We start from the raw sequence: 10,768 nt of genomic DNA on the forward strand, positions 1-10,768 counted from the left end.
CCAGTGGTACTGCACACGCACACTTTGCATACTGTGTCTACCCTAGATTTTAAAGTACAAGGGAGGATAAGTTGAGCATGGGGTTATTCTCTATACAGCCTACCCACCTCCAGTGATACTACACACACACACACACACACACACACACACACACACAAAATCGTACACCGTGCACAGTTACTCAGGCACTCAGACACACAGACACATGCACAGATGTACACACTCAGTGACTGTTTTATTTGTTTAAAAGTTGATGTTTAGTTATCTTGCAAGTTCAGAGTGGGGTACATGAGTGGATACCCCTTGCCTTAGGCAATGAGGCACATGCATTACTTGTGTCTTCCATAGACACCACTACTGAGATTTTTTGACTGGAAAGAGTACTTTTGAGGAAAGTAATTGTGTTGGTTAGACCCATTCTAGAAATCTCTTTCAGCAGCTGCTGTACTGAATTTGATTTGAGATAACTTTTTTTTCCCACCAGCATATTGGTATATACATGCTTTCTGCTACATTATCACCCCCCCAAGACTTTCTAAGGAATAGATATGGTGTAGTCAGATGAGGGCCACTCTGGAATTAAAAATGGAAGAAAAGTTGTAAGTCTTAATTATCCCACTTGACAGAGAAAAAAAGAACAGTTATATCTAAATGGCTATATGTAAAATTGCAAAAAAAGAGACGCTGACAGCTGTAGACTCCAAAAAAGGCCTTTACTAGTGCAAAAAACACAAGCGCTTTCACAAATGAGCTTCCTCAGGTGTACATTAAGCACTAATGAAACATACCTTTTATACCAAAATATAAATCACATGACACAAAACAGCTGACAATTCCTCAAAGTATAAAAGGTATATAAAAACATACTCCATAAATATATCCACATTTAATACATATAAAATGCAAACCATATAAAAACATAAAACAAACATATTAAACACTATAAAATCATCTTTTCAGCGGCCTCATCTTCAGTCTTGGTCTTAATGGAATGTACTCATTGAGACCATGCCCCTCCGTACATCTCAGTCTGGTGATCCAGATAGCTTCTAAATTCTCAGTCCTGTTGTACATGTCACCCTGTCTAGGACTCTCATAAAGTAAGCTAATGACTCTAAAACTAAATACATGTGAATCATTTGTGCTAGAGACATGCTTGGCAAGTGCATTAGTTCTACTGCACTTCCTGATGTTATAGACATGTTCCCTAATACGTTCCCTGAGATGTCTATCTGTCTTGCCAACATAAAATTTGGCACAAATCCTGCAACTAGCAAGGTAAATAACATGCTTACTATCACACGTAGCAGAGACCCTAAAGGTATAATTTCTGCCTTGATCAGGGTGATAAAATACCGGGCCGCTATCTTTATAACTACACCAATTACATGACCCACATTGATAGGTACCAGTACATTCACTGTCTAATCTAACCTCCTTCGGGTAACATAGTCTCCTTTTAATGGATTTGTCATTCCTAAAACTAATCCTGGGGACATGATCAACTATACCAGCTATTTCACTGTCTGTCAGTAAGACCTGCCAATGTTTCCTAATAATATCAATATATCTATTCACATCAGCAGTGTACTTCAAGGAGACTCTCAAATTAGTCTGAATAGAGTCCCTCCTCAGTCGTTCTGAGGGTTGTCTCTTCATAGAAAAATAAGGTTTAGCTTGTTCACCCCGTTTATATACAGCTCTCGGTATTTGTTCTTCCAAGGTCCTATCATCATAACCTCGCTCTCTCAAATAACTCATTACCCTATCCACCTCATACTTAAAGTCTTCATCCCTAACATTAAGTCTGGAGGCCCTCATAACCTGGAATTCATATATCTAAATGGCTATTTTCTTATTTAGAAGTTTGCTTTGCATGCTTTCTTGGGAAGTTGACCTTTTTGTTTCTCTCCCACTCAGCTGATCATCAGCAGATCCTGGTGTCCATCCTCTTTTTGTTGGGTCTGCCGACCCCCTCGTAGCTTCACTGGCCTCGTATTGCTAGGGAGTTTTTATTTATGTCATTCTCTCCATTTCCCCAGACACATGCTGCTAATGTCTTATGGGCATGTTTGCAATGAGGACATACTGGCATATCGCTCTGCCTCTGCAGTAACGCAAACAGTGTCCTTCACCATACCCCAGTGAGGAATCCTTCCCCCCAAACTGTGTCCCCTGCCTCAACCAAGGCTCAGACCTGAGGAGCATCCAGGCAAACACCCTTTCCCCTTGAATTGATACACGCACACTTCCCTGATAGCACCTCAGATGCTTAAGTTACACATCTAACCTAAGTCACATGGGTTGTGGTCAGGGCTTTATCCGTCTACGCCAAGGCACTGAGTAAGGTTACCAAACATCAGATGAGGGTCACTCTTTCATTTAGGCTGCAGCAGCAGATCTGGCACAGTAACTGTCTGCGATTCCGAGACTCATTAATGAAAGTCCTCGAATAGTGAAAATGAATTTGAAAAATGCAGACTTGTGTATCCTAAGTTCGAAATCACTGTATCTCAAAGTGTTGCTGATTCTTCAAGGTATGGGGTTCTCTGAATTAGTGTGTTTGTATGTATGAATGTGTCTGCGTGTGTGTGTGTGTGTGTGTGTGTGTGTGTGTGTGTGTGTGTGTGTGTGTGTGTGTGTGTGTGTGTCTGTCTGTCTGTGTCCATGTTTGTGTGTGTGTGTCTGTGTCCGTGTTTGTGTGTGCGCCTGTGTGTGTGTGTGTGTGTGTGTGTGTGTGTGTGTGTGTGTGTGTCTGTGTGTGTGTGTGTGTGTGTGTGTCTGTCTGTGTGTGTGTGTGTGTGTCTCTGTATGAGTGTGTGTGTGTGTGTGTGTGTCTGTGTGTGTGTGTGTGTGTGTGTGTGTGTGTGTGTGTGTGTGTGTGTGTCTATGTCCGTGTGTGTGTGTGTGTGTGTGTGTGTGTGTGTGCGCATGCATGTGTCTGAGTGTTTGTGTGTGAGTGTGTGTGCGTGTGTGTGTATGTCTGTGTTCATGTTGTGTATTTGTATATGAGTGTGAGTGTATGTCTGTATATGTGTGTAGATATGTAATAGATGTGGGGTGCAGAGTGGCTTATCCCCTGAAAAAAAAAACTTTAAAGGAGAACAACAGTTGTCAACACTTGTGCTGCAATACTTTCATTTTTTTTGTAATTGCAGGACTCATGAGTATGAACTTTGTAATTACAATGCTAACACATGATGCACGTGATGTGTGTTGAGACACAAGTGGAGAATCTGAAGAAATTGAGCAAAGAGGGTGGGGTCTGATAGTCCTTTCTGTGCTGAGATAAGAATGTTTAAAGAGGAGTTTTGCATTTTAGCAACTTGTGACATGTTACGTCTGACGTTTTTTACCTTCTTTTCACAGGTATTAAATGGCTCATTCTCCTTGGAGCTGGTTAGTGAGAAGTACTGGAAAGTAAACAAACCCATGGAACTATACTATGCACCAACCAAGGAGCACAAATAAGCCTTACCCAAAATTTGACGACACCAAACTGTGATCATTTTTACAACCGCGAGTTCTTAACCTTGGAAACTGTACCACTGTGTTGTTTCTGTTATGGACAAGTAGGCTGTGGGTATCTCAAGGGAGATAAAAAAACAGAATGTGTATTTTGAGTTGCTGCTTGCTATTATAGGCCAGCAATTTTTTTTTTTTTTGTGATTATGAAAGGGGAGCAGGAGATTCTAAACGGACTTTGCACAGAAATAAGAGTATACAGGGTGGATACAGTTCTGTTTTTATCTTTTATTTGGGTCACAGCCCTCAAAACAGACTTTTTCTTACCTAACTGTCTGGGAGGACAACCAGACTGTGTTAACAACTACTATATTTCTTAACATTTTATAACTTATTCTAGCGCAGCTACAGATTGTTGGTCCTCAGAGCCAAAAGTATGTGGTAAATGTTCTTCCTGGTTGTTACAGACTTCCTGTCCACATTATCAAGTCAACCTTGAGTAAAACCCTGTTGTATGAACACCAGCTTGGTCCAAGCCTGAACAAGTGTATGTAATTCTCAAGCCCGACAGTTAAGGCAGGATTAATGTTTCAAGGTACAGCATCAGTATTCTGGTACATGTGGTGCTGATATCTGCAATTCTTTCTCAGAAGGTCCAGACGGATTCAGTGCAGTGGCGACTTGCACTAACACCAATGCAACTTTGGTTCATTTCTGAGCTCTGCTGGTGGTGTGCCTACTCAAAATGTTTACAGGGCAGCTTAGAAGTCCATGTTGGATAGGGTTTACTGTAATCAAAATGATCTGAACAGTACAATACACACTGCTGTGTGGCATGTTTTTGTGTTTAGAGTCTGTGTTTAGGAACCTTCTCCTTTTAAAGCGATAGCCAATGCATATGTTTGTTAACTGCTCATTTCAGAGGACTTTGTTTTCAGAAGGTGAACCTTGCATGTTTTTAGACTAGATGCAGTCTCTGTATTTCTCAGAGCATTATAAAAAGATATGGATGTTTGCCCTGATGGTTTTGTGTGTGTGTGTGCGCGTGTGTGTCTGTGTGTGTGTGTGTGTGTGTGTGTGTGTGTGTGTGTGTGTGTGTGTGTGTGTGTGCGCACTTCAGTGTATATCTCTGTATGTGTACAGCTGGTTATATAGAAGATGGTAAGAGTAAATAAAATGTAAAAGAAAAATATGTTAAAAGAGATCAGGGCAGAAGCAGATACAGTGTAGACGTGTTAGTGTTGCTCCTGATTTTATGGCCACCCCGCCATAGGTAAGGTATGATGGGAACAAAAACACACCACCAGGCAAACAAGGTAAATGAAAGTAAATCCACAGTTTGGAGCTGTGACACAGATGTTTTAGTAAAAGGACAGAGTATGATATAAAATTAAAAAACGGGCATGCTTCCAAAGGGGAAGGTAACAAATATTACGGTGGCCATATTATCTGTCTGTGACATTTGTAACCTGTGTTCATGATGAATTCAAGCTACTAAAGGATGCTTTAAAGGGGACAGGGTGGGAGTAGGGCATTAACTGGCTAGAGGCCTTTTCTTCTTCTTGCTTGCCACTGGGAGGAGTGGGTTCTTTCTGGGAGCAACGAACTCCTCATGGCTATTCAAGGCGACCTTAATGACCACTGCTGTGGCTTTGGCTGATTTGGTGTTGACTTTCTGGAGGTACATAATGGTATCTGTCCTTTTTTTGTACGTGCCCAGAATAGAGTTGGGGAAGTAAATAAAACCCAGTCCGAGGGCACATGGTCTCTTTTGCCCTTCTGTGGGAGATGGCTTACTTGCTGCTGTAGTTTAGTAATAGGTGTAGTGGTGAAAAGAAAAGTGATGTGGGAGTGAAGGCTTAAAGGGTGGTCACGGGGCTTATGTACAGCTTAATATAAAAATAAAAAAATGGGGTCCTTCTTGTCTCGGTTTTAAAGAAAGTTGTAGAATATTGGGGAAAGAGAGGCTAGAAGGGGCTATGCTGCCCTGCACTTATTTAGGCTGTATGTATATTCTGTTTGCACACTGTAATGCAAAGGATGTTTAATTCTTGGAGTTTCTTTACATTGTCTTATACGTGCCAGCCACCATGAACCGGAAGAGATGGTCTGTTTACGCAGCTTCATGGTACGCAACAGACTGGCATAATGCTTGCAGTTTTAGGATCCATCTCGAATTCATGATTTCCCTCATCATTTTTGTTTTCCTTAGGGAAACTGGGTGATTTGTCCTGTCTCTTCCTGCACTGTTCATTTCCCAAGGTCTACCTCCCCAACCCACTTTTCATTTATAAAAAGTGTGGCTTTCCTGTTTGTGACCTCTGAAATGGTGGCATACATTCTGACTTGTTAACTTGCATTGTTAGTTTAGTATGGAAAATAACAAGCTGATATTGTATTTAACTTTATAATAGGTTAATGCTGTATTTAACTTTATTTGCATTTGTTTTTTAGAATATTTCTATTGTAAATTACTGAGATTTTGATAAAATATTAAAAATTTGCAACTGTTTTCCAATTTTCAAATGGGTAATGTTGTACTCTGAAAAGCATTTACAGCAAATTGTTCTCCAGATTCCTAAAGGAACTGTAGGTTTAGTCAATGGGAATTTATAATGTAAGTGTAGCTTTGTATTAAAAATGTACTGTATCAATTTCCTTCCACCCTTAAAAGTGTAGAAAGTCAGTTACTGGTCATTTTTCATACCAGCAGTAAATTATGGGCATCCTATGTACTGTATTTGTTATCCAATTAAGTTAAATATGATACAAATATTAAACACATTTATTCCACAAATGATGTGCCTCATTTTTTATTGGGAGAGGGATACACCACACTTGTAGTCTACATAGTTTCCAATCATCTGTTGTTTCATGAGCTTACATTGATCATTTCTTTTAGGCTCAAGTAGTGACAACAATATTTAAACTTCACACAAGTATCATCCCTCAATTTTGCCATCATTTGAAATGCTTTTCATGTTCCTTAACATATAATATTCTAGTAATACCATGCTTTGTAACCATAGTCCGGAAAAATGCCAGCAAAATCAGACGATAGTACAATTAAGTAACAAAATAACTTCCGACCCACAGCTCTGGAGACTGTTGAAAATCAATCCAGACATTGTGATTTTAAAAACAAAATGTAGTGGATTAAAAGCACATAAAACTTTAATCCACAAACAGAACACTTGAAAATTGTACGTAAAAACTCGATAAATACATAAAAATACTGGTTAAGCGCTTTTGTCCCGTTCCTATTCAGGACTTCATCAGAACCAATTACATTGTATCAAATCACCTTTTAAACTCCAGTGCAGCCCCCCCCTTAATCTTTTAAAGTGGCATGTATTTTCTTATACAATACATCAGCACTAAAAGAAAACATATATAATCAATATCTATTACAATATCAAATATACCTTGCTAAATATCAAAATCTATTTAACATCCTGATTTTCATACATTTATACATCCTATAAGCTTGTCCTTCTACGTTTCTACTCACTCATGATGGAAATGGCATTAAGCCTTAGTGGTTTAGAGGCATCCATCATTAATTGCCAGGATATTTCTCTATATAATAAATAATTTTCTGGTCCCCCCATAAACAGTGCAGCCAGTTTTTTCCAACATCAAAAATGTAAACATATTAAAATTATTACAAACTAGGGAATGTCTGTCTAAGGCACTTTTATTGTCTTTCTTTAAAATGCTGTAGCTTTCTTGGTAAATAATTTTACCACAAGATTTCTCCGTCTTTCCCATATAAAATGCAATGCAGGAATTAGACCTAGCCAAATAAACTACATTATCCATTTTGCAGTTATAACTACCAGCTTTCCTCTATCTATCTGTTTTGTCCAATATGTCCCCCGAATCTTCAGTGTCAATATGTGGTCATTGTTGACAATGGCCATATTTAGAAGTTTTAAAAGTATACTGAACAATCTCTTGCCGTAGACCACTGCGGGGATGCATTTTAGTTTAAAAGTGATTTGATACATTGTAATCAACGTTAATTAACGTTTTATGCATTTTTAAACCGCAACATTTTATTTTTAAAATCACAATGTTTGGATTGATTTTCAGCAGTCTCCGAAGCTGTGGGTTGGCCTTTATTTGGTTATTCATGTGTTGTAACTATGCTTTTCACATTTGTGTCCAGAGATCATGACTTGCCAAACTTTCCATACTCTGGCATTGACATCCTGTTAGTGGTGAAGTATTTTTTATGCACAAATATGCCTCCAAACGTGCTTCACATTTATACAGCAAGTATTAAAACTCTAGTCATTAAACTACATTATCCTATGATCTTAATTATAAGTGCAATGCCTGAATCTTTTATTCCTAGACTATAGTTACTTTAACTTGCACTTACATCTTTAATTCTACAGTGATACACCAGTAGATGCTTTAATTTACTGCAGAATGTTATGCTTTCTTGTCATTGTAGCATTACATGGTGCAGCCTTCTGCACAGAAGACTGATGAACCCTGTTCAAAACCAAGATTATTTGCATACTTAGAATGGATACACAACACTGATGTTATTCACAGCCTCTTTTCCAGTTTTGCATCTAAGGATGCTACCTTTTCAGATTCCCTTGGTGTGACATTTCTTACTGAAACCTGACATTTTTGCAGGACAAGCCATAACTGTAATGAATACAAAGACTTCAGTTCCATGTTTCATTTTCCTTTAACTGTTTTATCCTATTCAGGACAGCAGTGGAGACAGAACATTTGCTGGCCTGCATGTCCAAGAGTCTATCCATCCATTGCAGTCTATGTGCACATACAGTACTAACACCCGTGGGTAATTTAGGGGCTCACCGCTGCACCACTCAGCATGTTTTGTGATGTAGCAGGTAACAGGAAGACCTGGCAAAAACCCACACAGACACAGGAAAGACATGCAGACTCTCTACAGAAGGCAACCCTTCTGGGAAGTGAACCACAGAACCAAGCAATATGGGGTAATTGGTTAGGCTTGAAATGGTCCACAAGGGTAGTCAGCCTAGTACTAATCTAGTAACCTATGTATGAACCTATTTACTGTACCACAGTTCATTATATTCTTTTCTGTAGAATTATAGCCATTTCTGTTTTATGTCATAATAGTGTTAGATATAATCTTCTTTTCTACAGTATTTAGGGGAAAATTATGTTTTTTTTTCTATAAAATATCGAGATATTTCCCATCCCCCTGATTCGCATACACAGGACACGACTGTCCCTTTCAGGACTTTTCCTAGAATAAGAGAGACAGCTGGTAGTCCTGCTTTCCTGTGCAGAAAAGTAATATTTAGTTGTGATATTTGTTGTTCCTGTAATGTTTCACTAAGATGATAATTGTGTACACTTTCAGTGAAATGGAGAGTATAAGACCGATTGTAACACCAGAAACACTGAATTTCCACAAGTGTGACCTTTTGCCCACATCTGCTATGCTAATATGCTGATCAGTTTTGTAATGTGAAAAATAGTAGCCTGTATATTTGGCTTGGCAAAGTTCTGTATACCTCTAAAAACATCTGCAGTAGTGTTAGTGTTCATTCGCTCACAGGAATTTATGTAGTGTGCAGGACAGTAGATACAGCTTGCAAGGAGTTTTATGCATTAAACATTTATTGGTTGTTAAAGTATAAAAGTAATGTGGCATCCTGTGAGTATCTTGTCATTTACAAAATAATCTAAAATTACAAGTTGAAGTACATTAATCATTCTGGGAGCAGACTGATTTAGTGTAATAAAGAGAAAACCTAGCATGGTGCATACTATCTTGTCCCTAGGTAGGGTTCCGTTTAGCCACCTAAAACTACATGCACTAAAATCTCAAGGTGTTTCTATCTTGTAGGGTAACGCTAAAAATAATAAGTAATTCACCTATAGTCATAGAAATCAGTAAATCAATCACAGTCAATCAGTCAGTCAATCACAGCTCTTAGCAATTGTCCTGCAGAGTCCTATACAAAAGAAAATGCTTCCATTCATTGAACTAGACCCCAGCAATAGTATAAGGTAGGTGTCCAGTTTAAAACTAAATGTCCAGGGATTGCCAGTTTGGCCTGATTGATGTGAGCAGCATCCTGCTTCTGTTCAAAGTAGTATGTCTCAGGTTTTAGGCTTTTACCCACGTTCAAGATGATCTTTCTATCCCACGGAAAGAAGCAAAGAAAGACAGGTAGCATGACAAAAGCCATACATATGTGGGTTGGGGGGACAAAGAGACATAGACAGCAAAGGAGATAGTTTAGCAAGTAATGGAAATACCCACAATGCCTCTTGAAAAGGGGAGATGGTAATTCTTTGAAGAAATTAGATGTAACCCAGGACAGAACAGTGTAATGGGGGTGACATTTACTTTGGTAGTGGGACCAGGGTAGTGGTGAAAGGTGTGGTCATGATCATATTTCTTGCTGCCTTCCTGCTTAGGGGGACAGAGACCGTGGATTTGACAAACAGACAGGGACGTTTGCCCTCACCTTGGAAGATCAGTATTGTATAAATAGTACTTCAGTTATATAAACCATTGCATAGGTAATGTTTGAGGAGTGACATGCACCCTAAAAATTAAAAAGGCTTATCAGCATCAGGAACTAAGACTGGTAAGGAATCTTTCTATGAAGAAAGCAAAGAGGGTAGATATCATTGGATGGGATATGACCTTGAATAGATGTTTTGCAGACAAAGGGCAACTGGGAGTACAATATAAAACATGAAAGAAAATAAATGGACGAGCAGATACAGGTACTGATACAGAGAGAACATTTGAGAAGGCCTTCTGTTTCTCCTCTTTTGCTTTCAAAAAAAATTGCCTCGATCTATATTTTAGAGCATTTATTATAACTGTAATTGCCTTAATATTGCTTCAACCCAAGTGCTCTGGGTTGCACTGCATCTGAATTGTGTGTGTGTTTTAGCTGCTTTTCTGTATATATAGATTTCTCTGTATATGTAGACTAGGTACTTATTCTGCTGTATTACTGCCTCTTAAATCGTTTTACAGTTGTGCACTTGCCTTGCTTCATCTAAAAAGTTTTAAATTGCTAATTTTGTAGAGTTTTAATTGCATTTACTGTTTGGGACTACACACTCAAGTGTGTTGGCCTTTTCTGTGTTTATTTACTGTGTTAATGCATTGTTTAGCCTGTTTTAACAAACAAAAAAAATACTATCTTGTTTGCTCGTTTCCCACCTTTCCTAGCCAGTATAGTCCAGATCCCAGGCTTTGCTTGTCTCAGGACTTTATTTTCTGTGTTCAGAGCTATCCAGACCCTGCTGTGGTAGAGGG

At 38.8% G+C, this 10,768-nt stretch overlaps 1 protein-coding gene across 2 annotated transcripts in view; it reads left to right on the forward strand.

Annotated features, from left to right (window-relative positions):
* RNF2 (ring finger protein 2) overlaps positions 1-6,262 on the forward strand; it is a 722,585-nt gene extending 716,323 nt beyond the window's left edge. For both annotated transcript variants that reach the window (XM_044085309.1, XM_044085308.1), the window contains one exon: positions 3,370-6,262. In XM_044085309.1, coding sequence (XP_043941244.1) covers positions 3,370-3,471 — 102 coding nt within the window. In that variant the 3' untranslated portion in view covers positions 3,472-6,262. The remainder of the gene's footprint in view (positions 1-3,369) is intronic.
* Positions 6,263-10,768: the final 4,506 nt, after the last annotated feature.

The sequence above is a fragment of the Protopterus annectens genome, chromosome 10.part0, assembly GCF_019279795.1.
Source record: "Protopterus annectens isolate FY-2018-M chromosome 10.part0, PAN1.0, whole genome shotgun sequence".
Classification (NCBI taxonomy): Eukaryota; Metazoa; Chordata; order Ceratodontiformes; family Protopteridae; genus Protopterus; species Protopterus annectens.